We start from the raw sequence: 27466 nt of genomic DNA, 5'->3' as shown, positions 1-27466 counted from the left end.
CGCCATCCGCCGATGCGGCAACCAACGCGCTCATGAACGCGATAGCGGGGAGTGGTTTAAATTCAAAGAATTTACGACGAAAAAATCGCAATTGAAAACATCAACATGATAAATAATAAAATGTTTGCGCGTACCGCTGATCCCGCGTTTGATATGGACGCCCCAGTGCACAGGGATGATTCTGTCCGTGATTATCAATTTTATTCTTATTATGCAGCGCAACCCGACCTACGATCGCGAATTGAACTTCAAGTCCAAGATACCAGTAAATATTTTTTGCCGTGTGAAGCGTTTATCGAAATCGAGGGAGAACTCGTGACAAATGCCGCCGATAATGCACCATACGCAGATGACCCTCGTGTTCGAGTTGGCTTCGTTAACAACGGTATCATGGCGTTATTTGAGAGTGCCAGATATCTTATTGACGGGCGAGAAATTGAATCAATAGAACGCGAGGTTGATGTTGCAACGACGATAATTGGGTTAGCGAGATACTCGGATGATTATACAAGATCGGCGGGCCCATCTATAATGTTCGCAAAGGACACCACCGATAACGCTGATCATATTCAGTATATCAACGTGCTAGCGAAGGAAAATATCGCAGGTGATCAGGCTGAAGCAGCCAATCCAGATCGCAGAGCAAAACCAGGCGCTGATTTCAATATTATAAAAAGTCTTAACGGTAATTACAATATGGGATTCGCAGCACGAGTAGGAATGTTGCAAGGACCACGCCAAAAGTTTTCATGCGCGATTCCACTCCATCACATATTTGGATTCTGCAGAAATGTCAGAAAAGTTGTCTATGGGGCTAAGCATACAATCGCGCTGACGCGAAGGGGCGATGATAACAATGCAATATGGCATGCTGCTGGCGTCGCTGCCGGTAAAGTCATTTTAACTAAAATGGCATTGTGGATGCCGGTACTGACTCCATCAGTTACCACGGAGGCACGATTGTTAGCATTTATGGAACAGGGGGGAAAATCGTTGTTGAGTTGGCTAGCGGTAACAACTGATGCTAAAGAAGATAACGTCGCCGATACGTTTACATGGCACCTGGCATCAAAACAGGGTGTTTCAGCCCCGCGTCATATATTCATAGCGCTACAGAATAGGGAACGATTGGGCAGTCAAGAACGCAGCCATATGATATTTGATCAATTAGGAGTCAGAGATGTTTCGCTGAGAATAAACGGACAACAGGAACCATCCGAGGATATACAGCTTAATTACGGCGACAACCATATCGCACGTGTGTATCATCGATTGCTGTCGTATATGGGTCGTGATCAAAACGTCGACACTGGTTTGCAAATATCACAACTTGATTTTAAAAACCTGTATCCGATTTATTATTTTTCGTTGGAACATCTTGATTTAACGAGACAATCCGTCGTTGATATACACTTCAGAGCTCGTATAGCCCCGGGTGGTGTTAATTATAGAGCGGTTGCTGTCATTCTCAGCGATAAATCAATGCTGCTAGAAGGCGTTGGTGGACGAATGAGAATCGTTGATGCGCCAGTGGAAAACATGTAATTGAAAGCACAAAACGCGTTTACAATAAAATGTCGTATAGTGTCGTCAGTGTAGAGTTGACTGATGGTCAAGTCAAGAAATTACGATCAAAGTCGGCTAAACAATGCGGGACCACAATAACGCTGAAGCCGTCGCAGATGGCAGGTGGTAATCATAAGATATCGTTGACGGCGCGTCAAATAAAAGATTTCAATAATGCGATGAAGAATAAAAAGGGTGTTCAAATAGATTTTTCAGCCGCAGCAATTAAAAACATGGAAAAGACCGGTGGGATATTTCCGCTGTTAGCTGCGATTCCAGCGTTGATTGCCGCGGCCGCACCAGCAGTGGCTAAGGCGGCGGCGTTAGGAGCCGTTGGTACCGCGGCGGGAATGGCATTGAAGAAGGCAACCGGGAAAGGCTACAAAAAAAAACGACCCGTGGCCGGAAAGGGTCTAAGACTACCGGGAACCCCGTATTCATGGTACTCGGGAAAGGGTCTAAGACTACCGGGAACCGTTTATTGACTCGGGAGTCTATGACTCCCATGTCTAATTTTGATTTAATAGACGCCGCAAACGCGCTAGCGATAAAAAACTTCAGAGGTGTTTTTATGAGGGATCAATTACCGGCGGCACCAAGGAATATTGAAACCGGCATAATTAACCTCGATGGGTCCTCCGGAGCGGGAACTCATTGGGTTGCGTACGCGATTGATCCGCGTGCAATCGTCTATTTTGATTCATACGGGTTAGCCCCGCCGAACGAGTTCATGCGGTATATCCGGGCGTGTTCAGCCCCGGCGTGTTCAGCCCGGGTTTTTTATTCCACGTTGCCAACACAGCAGTTAAGCGACCCGCCGATATGCGGCCGTGAAGTATTGAACGTACTCGCGGCGATTTCATCATCGCGGAAACCACCTCATGTGGTTGTAAACGAATACACTAGTGGGAAATTTAGAGACAATTACATTAGATAATAATGATTGATATTTGGGGACGACCGGTTTCGGCGCTGAAAGAATCCACGGAAACGGCCGCCGCCGACATAAAAAAACTAATTGAGGATGAAATCGCTGATACGTTGAATCTAACAAGTGTTGACCCGGGCGAAATAGTTGTATTTCAAGACCGCCAGGGTAAATTGAAATCCGGTAATGTGTCACTGAATGACGTTTTAATACGACAGCGTGATGCCGCCGAGAACGCTATCGCGCTGTATACCAGCGACGGACGACTCAAACCGGGTGAAGATATATCGATGATAGATGGAAGAATAAGTATACTTGGCAACAATTATATAACCATGTCGGATTCGTTAAAAAATTTGCATAATAAATTTGACATACAAGCAATTCAGTTCGAGGGGATACAAGTATCTGTCGCCGGTATGCAATTCATTATCAGTAGTTTTTTTGGAACCGCGACGATAGCCGAACCAAATCTTAAAACAATAACAAATGCTATTTTGGAGTTTACGGCGATGTCGGTCAATTTACCCCTGTTGCGAAAAAATGTTAACAGGATCGATGACAACTTTGATAAATTCTTTGGTAAAAAAAATACCAAGCCGGATGAGATTACAATAACTATAAATGATATCACTGCGTATGGACAGGAAATAAAAACAATCAAAACTGATGTTGCAACAAACAAAAAGAGTGTAGACGCGCATGAACGGGAAATAGAAATAATCGGCGCTAATGTTGCAACGATCATAAATAATGTAGACTCGCATGGACGGAAAATAGAAACAATCAAAACTGATGTTACAACGATCATAAATAATATGGACACGCATACACAGGAAATAGGAACAATCAAAACTGATATTGAAGCGAACAAAAAAAATATAGACGCGTATTGGCGGGGAATAGGATTAATTAAAACTGATGTTGCAGCGAACAAAAAAGGTATAGACGTGCATACATATGAAATAGGAACAATCAAACTTGATGTTGCAGCAAACAAAAAAAGTATGACCGAGAATACACGGGAAATAGAAACAATCAAAACTAATGTTGCAGCGAACAAAAAAGATGTGGACACGCATATACAGGAAATAGGAACGATTAAAACTGATGTTGAAGCGATTAAAGACGGACTACCGAGAGTAGCAGAGCAATTCGAAAAAATAAAAATCCCTCATGAGAACATCATCAACACAGTATACACAATTCGGCATGGATCATTCGATTGGACTCCTACACAGAATACAGTAAATATCACCGCAACTGTTAAGGGCATTTATCGATTGACACTGGTTTCAATGATGCAGTTTAATATATTATCGTCGAGTTCATCCGGGTTTAACAATACAATATCAACAATTATAGACAAGAACGCAACTGAACAGTTTACAATTTATGCCGTTGATAGAAATCTAGCCCGGGCAAACATTACATGGTATGTGGAATTTGCAGCGAATCTAAGTAATTAAAAACACTAGCTCTTTTAAAATAAAAATGACCACCAAGGAAGTTGAATCAGAGGTATCACCGACGTCACATCAATATCGATTCGATACCGCAAAAGAATTTTCCGCGAACTTGAAAACGCTTTCCGAACAATACCGTGTAAAAATAAAAAAATACCGTCGTAAAATAACCGCCATCGACGCGGTCGTGTACTCGGTGTCGGGTATAGTAGCTGGCGCCGGTGTTATTTTATCCACGGTGACCACGATAACCCCGATCGCTGTTCCAATCGCTGTCTCCGCAATGACAACAGTTGCTGGAGTTGCCAACGCAATCACTAGGAAGATATCATCGTGTTTTCAGAAAAAACTCAACGAGTATACAGTAAAACATCAAATAGTATCCGACGCATACTCGAAATTATCCGGGTTGATCTCGTTATCGATTGATAATTTGTTCGTATCCGATGTTGAATTCTCCACGATGGTCCAGTTATATAGCTCCGCGATGTCAAAAATCGAGGATTTTCAACTGGAAGCCGAAACCACCTGGTTGTTGAAATTAGACACTAAAGACAACGAATAATAATAATGTCGCTGAACCCCGAAGGGTTTCAATTACTTCAGCGGATCGCGGAGAACACCACTCCGGTACAAACAAATATGATATCAATAACGTCAACGAAACCCGAATTCAGTGTAAACTTTCCATCACCGGTTCCAGTAAAGGAAATAGCACTGGCAAAATTGCGAGTATATCACAGTTGGCCTAATATCCGAGCGGACGCATTTAACGGACAACAACCTAATAACTCGCTGGTTTTTGCACGGACAAATAAACCCGATGGGACCCCAGACTGGGAGGAGGTTACAATACCAACTGGGTCATACCAAATAGAACAAATCAATAAAGAATTTCAACGCAGGATAAAATCGATCACAGGAAAGGAATCAAAAATCGCTATTACGGTTCATGAACCGACGTTATCGTCGACGATTGAAATAAGCACACCGGGGTATATGGTTGATATTTATAACAGTTCAATAAGAACCATACTAGGATGGCCTGAGAATCCACCCGCGGAGACCCCCCCATCAACTATCCTCAGACACGATAACGGAGATGGTGGTAGGCATATTGCTCCATACAACGTAAATATCGCATCAGTGATAGCGATCAATCTAGTGTGTGATGTTATCGAAGGGAGTTATCAGGTGGATACCAAGCAATCAAATCAAGCTCAACAGGGGTATATCCTTTATTCGTTTTCACCAACAGCCCCTCCGGGATTTTTGATCATTGAGAGTCCGATTAATCCGGTCTATATGCGATGCCATGATCGGTTTTTAACGAGAATTAATTTCAGACTTACCGATCAGTCAAATAACCTAATTGATCTGCAAGAGGAGGAGTTAGTGATCACTCTGTTTGTAAGATCATAGCAGCAGAGGGGGCGATGACATCGACGCGGTCGTCGATGTGCTTACCGGACGCTGACGACGCTGGGGATCGGCGCGCAGAAGGTGTTAATTAAACCAAATGACGATTGGACGATCCCCCAACGACGTCGTCGTTTTTTTTTTACCAGGCGCTGACGACACTAGATCGTTGAGTGCAGAAAGTAATAATTAAGCAAAATAACGATTGGACAAAATGTCCGATTCGCCCCCTCTGCTGCTTGATCTGATATTTTAAAATTTAAAATACCTGCTTCCTTATATATATTTTTGCCAAAATTTGTGCCATAAAATTTGTCTAGCCTGCTTCCCTTCTCAATTTTATACTCATAGGTAAATTCCCTTCTAAGTAGGTTTAGAATTCTATATACATCCGTAAATTTGTGATTGTTTAAGAATTTTTCCATTTCCGGTTTCAGTCTTAAATCACTTTTCGTTAACGGCCCTACCCTATCAATATAATCTCCCACCCAGTTAAAGTCGCCTCCTAAGACAAGGTCTTCCATGGTGTATTTTTCCAGATAGTTAGATAGTTTATTTAAAAATTCAATTTTTTTATATTCATTCGCTGGCACATAGACACTTACAAAGTGAGTACCTTCAATAACAATATGCATAAGTCTTCCCCTAAAGAATTCTCCCTCCTCTTTCCTTTCCCATTGCCTCCCTTTTTTATTATTAATCACTACCACTACCCCTCCTTTCATATCATTCCCTACATAGTTATTTAATAGAACAATTCCATTCATTTTCTCTTCACATAGAATGATTAAATCCTTTGTAAATCCATTATGTGATTCTTGTAAGAATGACATCATACTTTGTTATTTTACTTAGGTCCATTATCTTCTCTTTATTAATTCCATTAACATTTATGGACAAAAGACAGAAGTTTTTTCCTTCCATTTTTGCCATTCCTCCCAGGTTGCCGCTTTAGAAATCAAAATTTATTTATTTATTTATTTAAAATTTTGTTGAAAACATGTGTGATAATTTAGGCCACATTAGAGTTAGTTGATGATGAAGATGATGGGGAAACTGGGTCCCCCCGTTACACTTTCAATGGTTGTTTTATTACTTTCGTCATTTGTCTCGTTCATTGTCTCGCCAAAATCAGTTTTCATATTTGTCTCCGTTCCTATTGTCTGTTTCGTGTCTCCCATCATGTCTTCCAGGTCTGTCCCTGTTTCATACTCTTCATCACTGTCACTGTCTTCGTCATTTCCTTCTTCTTCAGAGCTTTCATCCATGTTGCTTTTGTACTGAGTCTGATTTCCAGTACCTTCCCTTGGCTCTAGCTGTTTTTTTTTTTCATTTTGGAGTTTCCTTTCGCTTCCTTCGTTCTCTTCATTCTGTGCATGAGAGTCATTTTCATTTAGCTCCCCATACAGTGTCCTCTCTTGACAAATGGGATCCAGATTTTGCCTTTCTTTTTTTTAAGCTTTTTATGTGGAAGAGGTGTGGAGCAAGTAAGTGGTGCTAATCCAGAAATGTCTATTTTATCTCCCAGGTCCTCTTCTCCCTTTTCCTCTTGTGAGGGTTCTTCTTTATCTTCCTGGAGGAGGCCAGATTTGTCATTTGTAATCACCTCTTCCCTCCTTGGTGTTTTCGTCTTTCCCGTTCTATTTGGGCTTAAGAATTGATCCCATCCTGGGCCTGTTTGATCCGGTAGGATGCTGATCTCATTTAGTTCCTGTTGTGCTTCTGCAGCTGGTAATTGTTGCTCTTGTACTGTCCTAGCTTGTTCTATCATTTTTTCAATTTCCGTTGTTGTTGGTATATGATTGGTCCCCATGGTCTTGCTAGCATAGGTCGTTTGTTGTTGTTGTAATTGCTGTAGCTTGCATTCTCTCGGGGCATGTCCTGTTTCTCCACAGATTTGACACTTCCTGTCCTGTTCACTCCCCTTGTACCAACTTTTGAGTCTGAACCCCATCACGTAGAAAAAGATGGGGATTTTTTTTGCACCCTCTCTTGTTGTTATTAATATCCTGGTTCCAGATTTGATAGGACCAAAACCCCATATGGTGGCCATCTTGTGGGTATTGATTGTAACTCCAAATTTTTTGCACACCTTGTGGACTATTTCCTTGGTGTCTATTTCCAGTGGGAGTCCAATGATATGCACTTCTATCAATTTTTCTTCTATCTGTCTGGTGAAGGGGGGGGGGCCTCCCTAATTTCGGCTAACATTCCTTTAACGTCAGTACTTCCCATCGTCAGAAGCGGGGTATCATATTGATTGGGGTATAGGCAATATTTGTTTAAACCCGCATTTTGTAACCCCTCAATCTTCCCGATATCAATCCCTCTAGCATTTAGGGTCGCTAGTATTTCCGCTTGTCTGGGGGGGTTGGGCACCATGCCAAAGTCGATAATCTGGCATCCTTGTGGGTGGTATGCCATGAGTTGTTTATCCATGATTTGTGTCCTGAAGTATGTATTCAGCTTAATCCTATTGGGCTGAGTAGAAGGTGTTCCTGTTGTCTGATCCATGTAATTGTTGTACTGAACTTTTGTCACTGTTACACTCGAGTACTCACAACCTTGAAAGTGATTGGGATAATTTTTGTTTTTTCAGCCGGTCAATCCCCTATACATGTATTACCAGAAACGTGACCCTATCAGTTCACATCAAAAACAGGAATTACTTAGTTTATGTAAGGATGTTTAAACCTCTATACCAGGCATAAGACAATTCCAATTGATCCCAGGCATTTTAGTCAATAAAGAAAAAGAAAATCATTCAAAAACAAAAAAAACAAACAAAACAAAAACAAAACAGAATCAAACGAAATGTGAAAACACAATTGAACAGTTCTCACTAAGAATGATTACTCACTAAAGTCTGGATATCCAACTCATATATAATTTATAAGAGCTCTTTTTAACCTCATGTATAATTAATGTATGGTAGAAAGAAAGCTTTATCATATAAATCTTTCTTTTTCTTTATGGTGGGAGTGTTTTGTATATTTGATTTAATTTAATTGTTTGTAAGTTTTAAAATCTTTTTATTTTTATTTCATTACATGTTAAGTAATATAATTTTGTTTACTGGAATTTGATACTTTCCAGAAAATAGGTTGACCTGACTGTTTAGTTGAAAACACCTAAAAATAGTATCTTTTTGCTGATCTGGTTCTTGAACTTGATTGAGACTGAAGTAAACAAATTTTTTTTAAAATTTATTTTTATTGTGGGATAGAGAGATCAAGGCTGTACTGGAATACTGGACTTTAAACATGTAAATAGCTTCAGAACTGTTCTGGAATATGAATAACCTTTGTCCATAGAGAAATTATTGGGCTTTTACACTGGAAAGTGTTTAGTTGTGACCAGATGAGTCTAAATTTTATTTTTTGCAATTATTAATTGTTTTTCCTGGAAATATTTGAGTGCTCATACAGAATTCTTGGGCAAAGACATTTCTTGAAATTTTATTAAGAAATTCAAAAGTGGAATATTGTATGTGAAACAACAAAGAACTGTAGACACAACAGCACAATACTAGCCACAATATATGTCATTGCCTTCCATTTTGGAATTTTTGTCTTGACTCGAACTTGAATTCATTTGAAAATTTCATTACTAGGACTTCTAAAAATTAATTTTGTGGATTATTCTTGGATTATTTCTGGATTTGATTCTTAAAACCGTAGGTTCTTACTTTTTTTGGTTTTACATTGTTTTTTCAAGGAAATAAATTATTTGTTAAATTTTTCAAATCTTGTTGTTTTCACCTTTTCGTTGTTACTGTTTATTAGAGCCTAAACACGTGACATAAGAATATATAAACTTTTTTTCCTGTGTATGAAAAGTTCTGTTTTAAAGGTTTAGAAATTCTTGAAAATTCCTTGGAGAAAAAAACACCCTGAATAATATTGAATCATTGACAATTACATGTGTTAAGAAATAAATATGATATTTTAAATTACAGAATGTTTGTTTGGAAGAGCCCCCTTTGCATCGAGAAGTTTCAAGGAACTGGAAGAAAAAATACGAGATCCAAGTCCTGTTGAGGTATATTGAGACAGCTATGATAATTCTTTGACCATATGGTTAGTCTGTAAATGTTTCAGGCTAGATGTTGTGTTTCTTTTGATTGAATTACACAGTTGTGTTATTTGAAATGGTCAGCATCATTTTCTTTTGTTAGTAAATGTAATTGCAGATATCTCATAATTACCTGAGATTACTGAAAACATTTTCTGCACTATATAGTGGTAGCCAAAATATTAAAGACTTTTAATAAATTTAAAGAATAAATTATCATCTTTTAGTCTAGGGTCTCTTCACTTTTGCATTTTACCTATGGTAAGAGAAATAAATCTTCCCTGTTTTATCTTTGTTCTTGTTTCATATATGTAGGGGAGGTAACTCACTTAAATGCTGATAAAATGCTTTATTAGCTGATAGCAACAATTAAACTATATAACACAGAAGCGTTTGTATTAGTTTTTTCCTCAGTTTTAACTGCAATGAATGAAGGTGACTTTACATAAAATAGAATTGTCTGTAAAATCTAATCTCCAACTAAAGTGCAGATATCAAATCATTCAAATTATATTTTCTAATGGCACACATACGGTTAAAATTATGCTGTTCCTTTCAGGAATAAGTCATGATTTTTTACCTTTTATCATTTTCAGTTACCATTTGGTGTTGAGATATCAGATAATTGCCGGGATTTTCTTTTACGTCTTCTGCAACGTGATCCTGATAAGAGGATTAGTTTTGATGACTTCTTCAACCATCCTTTCCTTGATCTCAGGCATGCTCCCTCCAATAACTGTTTGCCAGAGGCAGTAAGTTACTGGCTTTTTATAGTTTTGCAACACATTATACAGGGTAATCTATCTATAAAGGACACTGAACAAATGACTATATTGTACTTCTTTTTGGACTGGTATACCTTGTATGGAGGGTAATCATGATGGTAAAATTAAGAACAGGACTTACTGTAATTATTATCTAATTTGGCTTGAGCTTATGATAGGTCTCTGCATCATCATGGGCAATAGTGTATTATCTTTATGTGTTGTACAGTTGTGTGTCTTTTGTCCATTATCAGTTGTTTGTTACCACTCTGGAATCCATATTTCCAATCAAATTTCAGTCATACCTCCCGAATCCAGCCCTGCTAAAGATGAAAATTCTTTTCATATCTTATGGAGACAAAAAGCAACAAATGTTGCCTATTACCTTCCCTTGTATCAACAGGAGATGCTAGTTTTAAGCTTTCTCCTTTAAATATGTTCCCCAATCACATTACGTTAGGAATTGAGCCTGCTACCTCATGAATCTATCTCTACTAAAAGATGAAAATCATCTTTTACTATCTTACATATGCAATGGGCAATAACTCTTGCCTATTACCTCCCCTTGTCATACCAGGTATCGCCAGTTTTTCGTTTCGCTGCTGTACAAATAACTTTGTACATTTTACTTCTGAAAATCCAAGCCATTTTGTGTTCAAATTGGACCATCCAAAATTTCCTCTTGGATTTATTGTGGGACAATCATTCTTCTGCAGGTTGTTTACATTATTTTTTAAAATTTCTGCCAAATTTGTGTGACGTTTTCACCTTTATGGATTTCATTTATTTAAGACAAGGTTACGACACATTATTTTGTTGACCTCTTGTTGTCATTTATGACTTAACACATGCTGACTATTTTCACTTGCTCCATTAGTAATGGACAGACATGATTTTTCTCTGTTTTAAAGCAGAAATCCGCTTTTCTGCTGGCTTGAATCCGATTTTTCTTGATATAGTCCATTTTATATTTTATTTTTTATTATGTCCGATCCGGTTTTTTTCCGGTTTTTAAACAGTCTGTTCAGTCCATTCCGCAATGACCCTTGTAACGTATTCACTGCATATATTAGTTAGCCCACGACTCTCGTAAAGAGTATTCTGATTGGTCAAAAGTTTAAATTCATCCAATGAATCTTCGTGTAAATGAAACTGATTGCAATGGAAAGAAGAAGCGTGCTTACAAAAAATGGTGTCCTGAGTTGTTGAGAGAGACCATGACACGAGAAGTTTAGATAAAGGTTTAAAAAATGTATGGAAATGGGAATGGCTGGAGCGAAAAGTTAACGGAAAATTAGTTGGTAAGTTTATAAGAAAACAGAACGATAGAGGACTGGCATTTTGTGACCTCTGCAATAAAGATATAAATTACGGAAGTCGTGGTTGAAAGAGTCTGGAATAGATGTAGCCCTCTGTCAGAATATGGGCATTTTGTGACATCTGCAATAAAGGTATAAATTACGGAAGTCATGGTTGGAAGAGCCTAGAACAGATGTAGCCCTCTGTCAGAATATGTGCACTGCATGTCGCCAACACAAGCTGGGACTTGAAAGGAAAAAGACTCTCGTTGAGAAGGAAAAAAAACGATTGCACATTGAGCCAACAAAATCAGTGTTGACAAAAAAGGAAGGCTAAAGAAATCTTTGATAAAGCCACAAAAAGAGCTTGACTGGCATATCAACAGGTTTTGTCCAGTGGACGAAAAGACAAGTGAATATATATGGGATTATTTGTATATAGGTGATGTACTTGGGTGTTTATTTTACAGATTTGTTATGAAAAGAGAGAAGTGTAATATGTTGCAGCAAAAAATGCCTAATTATTGACATAATTATGATGTAAACACTGACATGCACTTGAAATAACTTAAGCACCAATAGTATTGGAGAAAAAATTCATGTGACAATACAGTTTATTGATTGTGAAATTATTCAAGTTGAAAATTTTTGGTTAAGTTTGTTAGCTTTTCAAATGATTATATTTTGTTTTATATTATGATCATAAGTTGCACCAGGAGCAGCTTTTCGTGAGTGTAAAATGCATTTTTGGACTGGGGCCTTTGGCCCCCTGGATCTGGGGCACTGCCCCTCGAAACCCTGTTGGGGGAGGACCCCCAAACCCCCCTTTCAGATTTTCAGCTTTTTTTATGGAAGCCCAAAATCATGTCTGAATGGAGAAGGTTTTAGTAAGTTAATAACATGCTGCATTGCTAATTTATGCTTTGTTTTCCCTTCTTGTGTCATTCAGTAGAAATGTAAACAAAATGCATTAAATGCAAATTTTAGAGCATGGACATCAGTGATGACTGGTTTTGCATATACTACATGTATAATCTAATCAATTAATCTAAACAGAACATTAAATACCTCTGCAGACTGATTTGAGATATGAAATAAGAATCCAAAAATAGAATTGAATTCAGACTTGGAATGTATTGATTACTCAGATCTCTCCTTATATACACCTCCCAAGGTCTATTATAATATGTCACAATGCACCATGACAGACCTTACTATTCACTCTTGTATTTCACAATACCTATTCACATGACCTAACCCATCCAATAGGAAATAACTTAATTATTCTAAGAACCCACCTGACCACTATTACAACTCAATGGTCGTAAACTACAAGTTTTGTAAAATTCAACAAGTAATTTATTTCCCTGTCATACAAAGTGAAAATGTAAAAAAAAAAAAGGTATGGTATTTTGAATTCAATCCCAAATAGTCTTACAATTTTTAACACAAGTCCTAGTGAATAAATTCTGAATAAACTTTAGTGGTATTTCAAATAAAATCCAACTTGGAAGGTGTTGACATGCCTGTAGTGACCTGTAGTCTTGAATGTATTAATGTACCAATGACTTGAATTGTAATGATGTGTCAACAGTATGTTGATGAATCACAGTAATATAATCCAAGTAGTCCTTGTTTGAATTCACCCTAATTCCCAGTTAATGTCTCTGTCCAAGAATATTATTAATGAGCACTTTTTATTTCCAGTGAATAAATAAATTCCACCCAAAGTCAAATACTGAACACACCAAAAGACTCTGCTTCGAGATCTCACAAAGAAATGTAAACTATGTATTAGTTGCTTCCAGAATATATATATTTTTTTACAAATCAATGATTCTGGTCAGGTATAGAGTGAACTTGATTTTGGACAAGGTCAGCTACAAGAGCCCACATAGCCCACAGCATATAATAAATACAAATAATAACAAACAATGCATATTGAATATTTATAATACCTGCCAGCCAATGAGAAATTACCCCAAAACTTATCAGCAGGTTTTATTATTAGAAACTTTATATCTATTTATATATCCTGTGCAATCTACAGGCACTCTTAATATCTTAAAATAAAATCTTTACCTGTGTAAAAACATATTTGTAATTTTTTCTTTATATTTAGTCATAAAAAGTTACTCATTGATACAGTCAAAAAATTTTGGAAAAGTAATGACCAAAATGAGACACCAATTTTTTTATATGTTAGTCTGATAGGTAGGTAAGTAACATAGTTCTCATAAATCTTTTTTGGGTCTGATCACATTATTTTTTGTATAGTCACTACTACAAATTACAGCTTGGATCTTTTGGTCATATAATTATTCATTCCTGAAATGAAGAATATTTGTGTCCAAAATGTGACATATATTGCGTTACTTTGTAACCATCATCCCCTTGGACTTAAATGGTTCAGCTTATGAGGCAGGTGTCCAGTTATAACACATGTAACTTAAAGTTGTTATATTCACTGAAGGCTGAATGATAATAAATATCTGTTAATTGGCCTGTCTTCGCAATGACATGTTAGCCCTTGTATATTAAAGGGATTTGTAATTTATATCTGCATTTATGACTGAAGAAAAGTCATATAATAAGCAGATTCATATAACCATAAAGTATATATGAAAGGCATAATTATTTTTTAATTTTTTTACCATTCACCTTTCATTTTGGGATTGATTTTCATGATTTCAAATTACTTTGTTCCATATGTAAATTAATTTGTCAGTATGAGCAATAAACTTCTTTCAACAACAGCATTGCTTGGGGCACAGGTGTGTATGCCAGCTAATTGAACCATCTCTGGTGTTCTATGGTTCAGTGCAAAATAGATCAACAGTTATCAGCTTCATATGATTTCACTAGTACTTTACCATTTCATTGGGGATTCAATTCCAGTCATATGTTCAAGATATTATGTCTATCATTTTGCAGAAGTGCGCATTTAACTGTGTAATTTGTTATTTTATGTGTACTGTTTTGAAAAGAAGGAAATAAATGTAGAAGGTACAAATGCTGTGTCATGGAGTGACCATGTAAGTAAAAAATAATTTTAAAAACAGGTGAAAATTTTATTTCAGAACTTTTTTTTCTAGTGTAGAGATCAAAATGGAGAACAGTATTGATGATGCTAGTGATGGCAATGATGTGCATGCCAGATTTAATGAAAATGTAGACAGTTTCATGGAGAAAATTCATAGCTTAGGCAGTGGTGATCATTGATTTTAATTCATCGAAATAAACTGAGTTGATGAAATTTGATTACAAACATGAATTTTAAGATGTGGAGATCAAAATGGCACAGTAGTGAAGCATTGGTGACAAGGTCTTTGTATGTGACACCGAGGATCTTTCAGAAACATCTCATCTCTGTGGCCTGTATCCTTTTTTCAGTGTCAGCTGTTATGATCCATGATTCGTAGGCGTAGAGAAATATGGAGATCACCAGTGAGTGCATCAATCTGACCTTTGAACTGAGTGTGATGTTTGTTCCAGATGGGCTTAAGTTTTGTCAGTGCTGCTGTTGTCTTTGTAATCCTGGAGAGTACTTCAGGCTTCGATCCTTCATCTGTTACAGTTGCCCACAAATACTTGAAGCTGTGGACGGTTTCTAGCTTCATATTTTGGACCCTGATGTCAGTGCTGATGCCCTTGATATTGTTGGTCATCATTTTGGTCTTCTCTGCACTAATTTCCATGCCATAGGCTGCAGAGATTTTGTCCAGGCCCTCTACTAAGCTAGCTAATTCTTGCCCATTTCCTGCTAGTCCATCAATGTTGTCAGCAAAACATAAGGTGGTGACTGTTCTGCCTCTGATGCTAACCATCCCTTTATGCTTTTCAAGCATCTCAGCCATGATTCTCTCCAGAAAGATGTTAAATAGTGTGGAATAGAGCAGGCAGCCTTGTCTGACTCCAACTGTCATTTTGAACCAGTCCCCTTTGCTGCTGTATAGGGGGTGCTCACCAGTTATTATGTACTTTTGAGAGAGTGATGTATGTAAGGTGAAAGTTGTTTGCATTTAAAGCATGCACAATGGAGAGAATGTTTGCATACCTCTATGCTACATTAATGTAATGTGGATGATATTTCTTTGGATATTGTACTTTTGGAAATTGTACATGATCTAAACGCACTGCTAACTAAAATGATTGCTCCCTTGTGCCAAAAAATCAGACTGAATTTGCCTAAAATACACTATCCATAGCAGCTATTCAAATAGGGAAAATGAATTTTGCCAGACTAGACAATACCAGCTTCTGAAAGTGCAATGAATGAATTACCAAATACATAAAATGTAAAAAAAGTTATCAGCTCTTTTTTATACAATTGCCTCTGAAGTTCAGAAAGTGAAAACGACCAAGTGGAGCTAGCACTTTTTTGAAAGGTGCACATCTGGAGTAAGGCCAAGTTGCATACTCTATAACCCATATTACACCCATCAACCATGCACCAAAATAAAGGGAATTAAAGGTTCTTTGAATTATACCTAAGATATACAAGGTCTTTTTTAAAATGCCAGTATAACCAAAATGTGAAACTGTAGAGTGCCACCATACTGCACTGGTGGCCTTGTCATAAAGGTGGTCTTTTACTGTGATGAGGTTGACATTGATGTTGTACAGTCTCATGATCATCCACAAGGCTGCATGCCCTACCCTGCAGGAAAGCATACCAACTGGTCCAAGTTCTAACAAGCAGAAAACAACAGTGGGTTACTTCCTTATAGGACACTGCCAGAAACTGCCTCACAGAAGAAAAAGATATTCTGAAAAAATGGACAGAGTACTGCACAGAACTTTACAACCACTAAGCCACAATAGATTCAGAGGTAATGAACGTCCCTCCAGCAACTAACAACAACAACCATCCTATCCTACATGAAGAAGTAGAAGCCGCATTGAGATCACTGAAAAAGAGGAAGTCAGCAGGAGTGGACAAAATTCCAGCAGAACTTGTCAAAGCTGGTGGAGAAGCAATGATTAACACCCTCACAAACATCTGCAACAAGATCTGGCAAACAGGAGTATGGCCATTGCGATGGACCCAATCACTGATCATCACCCTCACCAAGAAAGGCAACTTGCAACACTGTCAAAACCACCATACAGTCAGTCTTATAAGCCATCCAAGCAAAGTCATGTTAAGGATACTGCTGAACAGACAAAAGCCACAGGCTAAAAAGATCATTGCCGAGGAGAAGGCAGTTTTCAGATCAGGGCGCAGCACAATAGAACAGATCTTCAACCTCAGGATTTTGTGTGAGAAGTACTTCCAACACCAGCAAGATCTGTACCACGTCTTTGTGGATTTCAAGAAGGCATATATATATATATATATATATATATATATATATATATATATATATATATATATATATATATATATATATATATATATATATATATATATATATATATATATATATATATATATTTATAATCATGGACAAAAAACCAACACATAATGCAAAATAAATATACATAACAATTGGAATATCACAATATCACACAGCTTGATTTGAAAATCATGCAATCAACCAATATGCTAATTTTCTTTGTAAACATTTTTGTCAAATTTATTTTTGAGAGAGAGAAGGCATTTTATAAATATGCAAGGATAGTGCATATCATTGTTAATCTTGGAAGGTCATGTTGCACTATTTGCTCTTTGTTCTGTTTTCCAGTAGGAAGATCTCACTGTCTGATCTTCAAAAACCACAAAATTATATCATGCTTATCATATATGTAATAACAAATGGATATTCAAATCAAGATAATCAGGCTCAGGGACACACCTTTTCATAGTGAATAAAGACTTCACATGTGTTTATAATAAATGAGCAAATCTACAACAAATTTTCTTTGAGAAAATAGAGATTTTGTTTTTACAAGGTGTAATATCCTATTTATGCCTTAGGATTAGAGACTTGGGGTGAACATTAATATTCCTGTCCAAGTAATATCATGTTCAACATGTATACATCTAACTGTGATATCTATATAATAAGTTTTTCAAAATAGAATTCATGAAATTGTCTGTTACAGACAGAAGCCATTTATAAAGAAGAGTGTGTTTAAAGGGTTCATATTTACTGTATATATTCATAACTTGGACCAACTGTAACTGCAGTGACCTTTATTTGCTGTTGCATAATGCACAGGTAGATCTGGGGCTATGCAGTTTGTTGTTGTTGTTGTGGGGTTTAACGCCATTTTTCAGCACACGATAGGCTATACATGGCAGCCAGTATTAATGGTGGAGGAAGAACCCGGGAAAACCCCGGAAAGAACCACCAACCCACGAGAAGCTACTGGCAAGCTTTCTCAATATGCAGTTTGTTACAAGTAATCAGGAGAATAAATACCATAGACTGTGTGGCAGCAGATCAGGAACTATTTTGTTGGTAGTTGGACCCAACTTGTGAGTATATTTGTATCAGTATAAATGTATCAGTATACATGTATCAGTATATATGTATCAAATTGCAAAATATCAGCTTACTTTAATGATTATATTATATGTGTCTTGCTTTCATTTTTTTTTTAAAGCAAAAGTTTGGTTTAACAAACAAATTTCTCAGGTACCTTGAGGTTTGTTACAAACAATTTCCATTCTGTTGTAGGGTTCTTTAACATGGATTTTACCCTGCTTTTTCTTCTTCAGATAAAACTGGTGCAGGAGGCAGTGAGTAGGGACCAGGCAGGTCAATACCAAGAGGCAGTCAAACTTTATTGCTCTGCCATTGAGTTCTTCATTCCAGCCATCAAATGTAAAGATTTCTTGTCACTCCCTATCACATAATTTACTGTAACTGTTATACTTTATCTGGATGAATACATATAGTTTTGGGTGTTCTAAATCCACCTAACAAATGTAGAGTGAATTAATTACCTTTTGAATAATAATAATAATATTAGTATCAGTATGTTATTTATTACATAATTATGTGCTGATATTCCAACTAAGTCATGACAATTAGAAATTTTAATCCGTTATGGCATCTGTGTCATGTGAAATATGTTTGAATCAAAGGGGTAATTTTACCCCATTATTGTACATGTGTTATGTGAAATATGTTTGAATTAAAGGGGTAATATTACCCCATTATTGTACATGTGACATGTGAAATATGTTTGAATCAAAGGGGTAATTTTACCCCATTATTGTACATGTGTTATGTGAAATATGTTTGAATCAAAGGGGTAATATTACCCAATTATTGACATGTGTTATGTGAAATATGTTTGAATCAAAGGGATAATTTTACCCCCATTATTGTACATATGTCATGTGAAATATGTTTGAATCAAAGGGGTAATTTTACCCCATTATTGTACATGTGACATGTGAAATATGTTTGAATCAAAGGGATCATTTTACCCCATTATTGTACATATGTCATGTGAAATATGTTTGAATCAAAGGGATAGTTTTACCCCATTATTGTACATATGTCATGTGAAATATGTTTGAATCAAAGGGATAGTTTTACCCCATTATTGTACATATGTCATGTGAAATATGTTTGAATCAAAGGGATAATTTTACCCCATTATTGTACATATGTCATGTGAAATATGTTTGAATCAAAGGGATAATTTTACCCCATTATTGTACATATGTCATGTGAAATATGTTTGAATCAAAGGGATAGTTTTACCCCATTATTGTACATATGTCATGTGAAATATGTTTGAATCAAAGGGATAATTTTACCCCATTATTGTACATATGTCATGTGAAATATGTTTGAATCAAAGGGATAATTTTACCCCATTATTGTACATATGTCATGTGAAATATGTTTGAATCAAAGGGATAATTTTACCCCATTATTGTACATATGTCATGTGAAATATGTTTGAATCAAAGGGATAATTTTACCCCATTATTGTACATATGTCATGTGAAATATGTTTGAATCAAAGAGGTCATTTTACCCAATTATTGTCCATGTGACATGTGAAATATGTTTGAATCAAAGGGATAATTTTACCCCATTATTGTACATATGTCATGTGAAATATGTTTGAATCAAAGGGATAATTTTACCCCATTATTGTACATATGTCATGTGAAATATGTTTGAATCAAAGGGATAATTTTACCCCATTATTGTACATATGTCATGTGAAATATGTTTGAATCAAAGGGATAATTTTACCCCATTATTGTACATATGTCATGTGAAATATGTTTGAATCAAAGGGATAATTTTACCCCATTATTGTACATATGTCATGTGAAATATGTTTGAATCAAAGAGGTCATTTTACCCAATTATTGTCCATGTGACATGTGAAATATGTTTGAATCAAAGGGATAATTTTACCCCATTATTGTACATATGTCATGTGAAATATGTTTGAATCAAAGGGATAATTTTACCCCATTATTGTACATATGTCATGTGAAATATGTTTGAATCAAAGGGATAATTTTACCCCATTATTGTACATATGTCATGTGAAATATGTTTGAATCAAAGGGATAGTTTTACCCCATTATTGTACATATGTCATGTGAAATATGTTTGAATCAAAGGGATAATTTTACCCCATTATTGTACATATGTCATGTGAAATATGTTTGAATCAAAGGGATAATTTTACCCCATTATTGTACATATGTCATGTGAAATATGTTTGAATCAAAGGGATAATTTTACCCCATTATTGTACATATGTCATGTGAAATACGTTTGAATCAAAGAGGTCATTTTACCCAATTATTGTCCATGTGACTTGTGAAATATGTTTGAATCAAAGGGATAATTTTACCCCATTATTGTACATATGTCATGTGAAATATGTTTGAATCAAAGGGATAATTTTACCCCATTATTGTACATATGTCATGTGAAATATGTTTGAATCAAAGGGATAATTTTACCCCATTATTGTACATATGTCATGTGAAATATGTTTGAATCAAAGGGATAATTTTACCCCATTATTGTACATATGTCATGTGAAATATGTTTGAATCAAAGGGATAATTTTACCCCATTATTGTACATATGTCATGTGAAATATGTTTGAATCAAAGAGGTCATTTTACCCAATTATTGTCCATGTGACATGTGAAATATGTTTGAATCAAAGGGATAATTTTACCCCATTATTGTACATATGTCATGTGAAATATGTTTGAATCAAAGGGATAATTTTACCCCATTATTGTACATATGTCATGTGAAATATGTTTGAATCAAAGGGATAATTTTACCCCATTATTGTACATATGTCATGTGAAATATGTTTGAATCAAAGGGATAATTTTACCCCATTATTGTACATATGTCATGTGAAATATGTTTGAATCAAAGGGATAATTTTACCCCATTATTGTACATATGTCATGTGAAATATGTTTGAATCAAAGGGATAATTTTACCCCATTATTGTACATATGTCATGTGAAATATGTTTGAATCAAAGGGATAATTTTACCCCATTATTGTACATGTGACATGTGAAATATGTTTGAATCAAAGAGGTCATTTTACCCAATTATTGTCCATGTGACATGTGAAATATGTTTGAATCAAAGGGATAATTTTACCCCATTATTGTACATATGTCATGTGAAATATGTTTGAATCAAAGGGATAATTTTACCCCATTATTGTACATATGTCATGTGAAATATGTTTGAATCAAAGGGATAATTTTACCCCATTATTGTACATATGTCATGTGAAATATGTTTGAATCAAAGGGATAATTTTACCCCATTATTGTACATGTGACATGTGAAATATGTTTGAATCAAAGAGGTCATTTTACCCAATTATTGTCCATGTGACATGTGAAATATGTTTGAATCAAAGGGATAATTTTACCCCATTATTGTACATATGTCATGTGAAATATGTTTGAATCAAAGGGATAATTTTACCCCATTATTGTACATATGTCATGTGAAATATGTTTGAATCAAAGGGATAATTTTACCCCATTATTGTACATATGTCATGTGAAATATGTTTGAATCAAAGGGATAATTTTACCCCATTATTGTTCATATGTCATGTGAAATATGTTTGAATCAAAGGGATAATTTTACCCCATTATTGTACATATGTCATGTGAAATATGTTTGAATCAAAGGGATAATTTTACCCCATTATTGTACATATGTCATGTGAAATATGTTTGAATCAAAGGGATAATTTTACCCCATTATTGTACATATGTCATGTGAAATATGTTTGAATCAAAGGGATAATTTTACCCCATTATTGTACATATGTCATGTGAAATATGTTTGAATCAAAGGGATAATTTTACCCCCATTATTGTACATATGTCATGTGAAATATGTTTGAATCAAAGGGATAATTTTACCCCATTATTGTACATATGTCATGTGAAATATGTTTGAATCAAAGAGGTCATTTTACCCCATTATTGTCCATGTGACATGTGAAATATGTTTGAATCAAAGGGATAAATTTACCCCATTATTGTACATATGTCATGTGAAATATATTTGAATCAAAGGGATAATTTTACCCCATTATTGTACATATGTCATGTGAAATATGTTTGAATCAAAGGGATAATTTTACCCCATTATTGTACATATGTCATGTGAAATATGTTTGAATCAAAGGGATAATTTTACCCCATTATTGTACATATGTCATGTGAAATATGTTTGAATCAAAGGGATAATTTTACCCCATTATTGTACATATGTCATGTGAAATATGTTTGAATCAAAGGGGTAATATTACCCAATTATTGACATGTTATGTCAGTACTTGTGATTGAGAGCAGTATTGTAGTGATACATAGTTAGTACTTTAGCCATTGCAAATCTTGGCCCTGTCCTCAGTTATATGCCTGTATTCTTACTAGCTTTTCATTTGTTGATAGGTTTGTAAGCTTTCACCAAAATGATCTTTGGTACTTCATCATCAAATTTCTGCTTTGATTCTATGATAAATAAGACAAAGTATGACAAGATAATATGCAAATAAAAGTTTCACCAACTTGTAAAGGATTTCTGCAGAAATGTCTGGCATCTTTGTAGCATCTTTTACTTAAATTGTTTTTTCCTTACTAGAAACATTTGAAAGAATTTTTTTGTTAAGTCCATCAATTGCTATTATTTCAAATTTGTTTAAGAATATATATTTACAGAAACTGAGGATTTCCCAGAATGATAAATTTTATGTATATATATATATATATATAAACGAAGAACTTCCACAGTGTTGTTGGCAAACTTTACATCAGCTTTGTTTTATTGTAAAATGTGAATTTTCTGTCTGTTTTCTTAAGGGTTTGTATCAGCTCGACTTGATTATGATTCTTTTTTTTTTTATATAGAAATATCTTAGTGTACATTTCTTGTAATCTATTTCAGGATTCTTATCTGATATTGTCTCAGAATTATTCTTGGTTTGTTTTTATTGTTTTTTTGTCTTTAATGTAGATGAGAAAAATTCTGTGAAGAAGGATGCACTTAGAACCAAGGTTTGTGTTGGCCTCTTTTAACATCTTGTTCATTTCTAGAAATATTTTGATAGAGAAGAACAATAAATGAAAGAACAAAGTTTCTCCAGCATTCCAGCAAATAGCCCATAATTTCCTTCAAGAACATCTTGATGTATATGGTATCAGCTTTAAGACATGATTGTTTTAAAATGAAAAAAAGTTGATAAATGAATCATTTCAAGCTTATGAGATGAAATTCCCAGTAGGTAAAATCTAGTATGGAGCTAAGCTTGCCAGACATCATGTGTGTATTTTGACTGATGTTGCATGAAGTAATGGAAAAGTGGTGTAGTGTTTTGACTGGTGTTGAATGAAGTAATGGAAATGTGTAGTGTTTTGACTGGTGTTGCATGAAGTTATGGAAATGTGGTGTAGTGTTTTGACTGGTGTTGCATGAAGTAATGGAAATGTGTGTAGTGTTTCAACTGGTGTTGCATGATGTGATGAAAATGTTGTGTAGTGTTTTGACTGATGATACATGAAATAATGGAAATGTGTAGTGTTTTGACTGATGTTGCATGAAGTAATGGAGATTTGGTGAAGTATTTGATATTGCATGAAGTAATGGAGATTTGGTGTAGTGTTTTGGCTGTTGTTGCATGAAGTTGTGGAGATGTGTAGTGTTTTAACTGATGATGCATGAAATAATGGAAATGTGTAGTGTTTTGACTGATGTTGCATGAAGTAATGGAGATTGAGTGTAGTGTTTTGGCTGATGTTGCATGATTTAATGGAGATTTGGTGTAGTGTTTTGACTGATGTTGCATGAAGTAATGGAAAAGTGTAGTGTTTTGACTGATGTTGCATGAAGTAATGGAAAAGTGGTGTAGTGTTTTGACTGGTGTTGCATGATGTAATGGAAATGTGGTATAGTGTTTTCACTAATATTGCATGAATTAATGGAAATTTGGTGAATTATCTGATATTTCATGAAGTAATGGAGATTTGGTGTAGTGTTTTGGCTGTTGTTGCATGAAGTTGTGGAGATGTTGTGTAGTGTTTTGACTGATGTTATATGAAATAATGGAAATGTGTAGTTTTTTGACTGATGTTGCATGAAGTAATGGAGATTGAGTGTAGTGTTTTGACTGATGTTGCATGATTTAATGGAGTTTCGGTGTAGCATTTTGACTGATATTGCATGAAGTTATGGAGATTTGGTGTAGTGTTTTGACTGATGTTGCATGAAGTAATGGAAATGTGGAGTAGTGTTTTGACTGATGTTGCATGAAGTAAATGGAGATTTTGGTGTGGTGTTTTGACTGTTGTTGCATGAAGTACTGGAAATATGGTGTAGTGTTTTGAGTGAAAGTTGCAGGAAGCTATGGAGATTTGGTGTGGTGTTTTGACTGACAATGCATGAAGTTTTGGTAAAGTGTTTTGACTGATGTTGCATAAAGTAATGGAAATGTGGTGTAGTGTTTTGACTGTTGCTGCATGAAGTTATGGAGATTTGGTGCAGTGTTTTGACTGATGTTGCATGAAGTTATGGAGATTTGGTGTAGTGATTTGACTGTTGCTGCATGAAGTTATGGAGATTTGGTGTAGTGATTTGACTGTTGCTGCATGAAGTTATGGAGATTTGGTGCAGTGTTTTGACTGATGTTACATGAAGTACTGGAAATGTGATGTAGTGTTTTGACTGTTGCTGTATGAAGTTATGGAGATTTGGTGCAGTGTTTTGACTGATGTTGCATGAAGTTATGGAGATTTGGTGTAGTGATTTGACTGATTTGACTGATGTTGCATGAAGTACTGGAAATGTGGTGTAGTGTTTTGACTGTTGCTGGATGAAGTTATGGAGATTTGGTGCAGTGTTTTGACTGATGTTGCATGAAGTACTGGAAATGTGGTGTAGTGTTTTGACCATTGCTGCATGAAGTTATGGAGATTTGGTGCAGTGATTTGACTGATGTTGCATGAAATGACAGTATTATAATGTAGTGTTTTGACTATTGTTGCATGAACTTGTTGAGATGTGGTGTTGTGTTTTGACAGATGTTGCATGAACTTGTGGAGATATGGTGTGGTGTTTTGAAGGATGTTGCACGAAGTTATATAGATTTTGGTGTAGTGAGTTGGCTGTATATTCTTTGCCTCTGTAAAATACTGTTCCTGAGTTGGAAGGATATTTATTGATCTTGTGATTGAATTAAAAATGGAGTACAAATCTTATAGATTTTTAATGGTGAATAAGTCTCATGGCCAAGAAAATAATATGTGATGAACATTATGAACTTTTATTCACTTTCTTTTTTAATTTCCTTAATGAAGCATGCACCGATCACCAGACGGTAGCAGCAGACACTGTAGGCACTTCCAGTACTACTATTTTCAAACTTCTAGGAGTATAGGTTTTATACTGCCTTCCATTACTTTTGTTTTCAAACTGCTAGAGATATAGGTTCCATAGCCTTCCAGTAATTCTGTTTTCAAACTGCTAGAGATATAGGTTCCATAGCCTTCCAGTAATTCTGTTTTCAAACTGCTAGAGATATAGGTTCTATAGCCTTCCAGTGATTCTGTTTTCAAGCTGCTAGAGATATAGGTTCCATAGCCTTCCAGTAATTCTGTTTTCAAACTGCTAGAGATATAGGTTTCATAGCCTTCCAGTTAGAGATATAGGTTTCATAGCCTTCCAGTAACTCTGTTTTCAAACTGCTAGGAGTATAGGTTTCATAGCCTTCCAGTAATTCTGTTTTCAAATTGCTAGAGATATAGGTTCCATAGCCTTCCAGTAATTCTGTTTTCAAACTGCTAGAGATATAGGTTTCATAGCCTTCCAGTAATTCTGTTTTCAAACTGCTAGAGATATAGGTTTCATAGCCTTCCAGTAATTCTGTTTTCAAACTGCTAGAGATATAGGTTTCATAGCCTTCCAGTAATTCTGTTTTAAAACTGCTAGAGATACAGGTTTCATACTGCCTTCCATTGCTATTGTTTTCAAACTGCTAGAGATATAGGTTTCATAGCCTTCCAGTAATTCTGTTTTCAAACTGCTAGGTGTATAGGTTTTATTCTGCTTTCCAGTACTACTGTTTTCAAAATCTTGGGATATAGGTTTCATACTGCTTTCCAGTACTACTGTTTTCAAACTGCTATGGATATAAGTTTTAAACTGTTTTCCAGTACTAATGTTTTCAGACTGCTTGGGATATAGGTTTTATACTGGTCTACGGTATCACTGTTTTCAAACTGATAGGGGCATAAGTTTTGTATTACTGTTTTCAGACTGCTAGAGATATGGGTTTCATACTGCTCTACAGTATCACTGTTTTCAAACTGATAGGGGCATAAGTTTTGTATTACTGTTTTCAGACTGCTCAGGATATAGGTTTTATACTGCTCAACAGTATCACTGTTTTCAAACTGATAGGGGCATAAGTTTTGTATTACTATTTTCAAACTGTTAGGGATATAAGTTTTACACTGCTTTCCAGTACTAATGTTTTCAAACTGTTAGGCAAGTCCTACCTCAGCTTCACTCACTACAGGTAATGTTGGATTAGCAATGTCTTCATTAAGCACAAGTTGCATTTATATGTAGCATGTAGATCACTTGAGGATACCATGCAGTCACTTAAGGGTTAAAACCATTTTCAAGGAAAATTTGTTGAAACATAACATTTTTATGGAGACCGATAAGGTGAATTTAATGAAACATACAGATGCTTATGCAGAAGCACCAGCCCTTACATTAGTGGGTGGAAAAAAATCACTAAGGCACTGTTTCAAGTTTCAGCTGAGATTTATCACATACTCTGATGGCAAATCTGGGTCAGTGTAGTTTGGTAGAATTAATCAGTGGAGCAGACATCATAGACCCTGATCTGCAGGCACATTATGTAGTTGCAAATCTGGTTCTGTGTAGTTTGTTAGTACTAACCAGTAGAACAGACAACATAGATACTGATCTGCCATCACATGACATGGTTGCAAATCTGGTTCTTTGTAGTTTGATAGACCTAATGTAAAGAACAGCATTGACCCAGATCTGTCATTGCCTAATGTGCTTGCAACTCTGGATATAGGGTGCTTGTTAGGACTATTCAGTAAAACAAACAACAAAAACCATGATCAAGTGGTATATTATGTCATGGCAGGATAGGGTGTATATTGTTTGCAGTTGAATTTGACTTGTAAGAAAGTATATGTGGTATATACACATACAAGGTATATGTGGTATATACACATACAAGGTATATGTGGTATATACACATACAAGGTATATGTGGTATATACACATACAAGGTATATGTGGTATATACACATACAAGGTATATGTGGTATATACACATACAAGGTATATGTGCTATATACACATACAAGGTATATGTGGTATATACACATACAAAGTATATGTGGTATATATACACATACAAGGTATATGTGGTATATACACATACAAGGAAGAGTTTGGTTAAGTTATTTGGCTGCTTG

General features: G+C 35.7%; 1 protein-coding gene across 2 annotated transcripts in view; it reads left to right on the top strand.

Annotated features, from left to right (window-relative positions):
- The window catches only part of LOC149800645 (serine/threonine-protein kinase ULK3-like), a 93249-nt gene that overhangs the window by 33361 nt on the left and 32422 nt on the right, over positions 1-27466 (top strand). For both annotated transcript variants that reach the window (XM_089954654.1, XM_089954655.1), the window contains exons 6-9: positions 9338-9420; positions 10050-10205; positions 18183-18288; positions 22965-23005. In XM_089954654.1, coding sequence (XP_089810780.1) covers positions 9338-9420; positions 10050-10205; positions 18183-18288; positions 22965-23005 — 386 coding nt within the window. The remainder of the gene's footprint in view (positions 1-9337; positions 9421-10049; positions 10206-18182; positions 18289-22964; positions 23006-27466) is intronic.

Source organism: Sinohyriopsis cumingii, chromosome 4 (assembly GCF_028554795.1).
Source record: "Sinohyriopsis cumingii isolate HCF-2022 chromosome 4, ASM2855479v2, whole genome shotgun sequence".
Classification (NCBI taxonomy): domain Eukaryota; kingdom Metazoa; phylum Mollusca; class Bivalvia; order Unionida; family Unionidae; genus Sinohyriopsis; species Sinohyriopsis cumingii.
The sequence above is the reverse complement of the archived record's forward strand: the minus strand, read 5'-3'. Positions and strand labels throughout refer to the sequence as shown.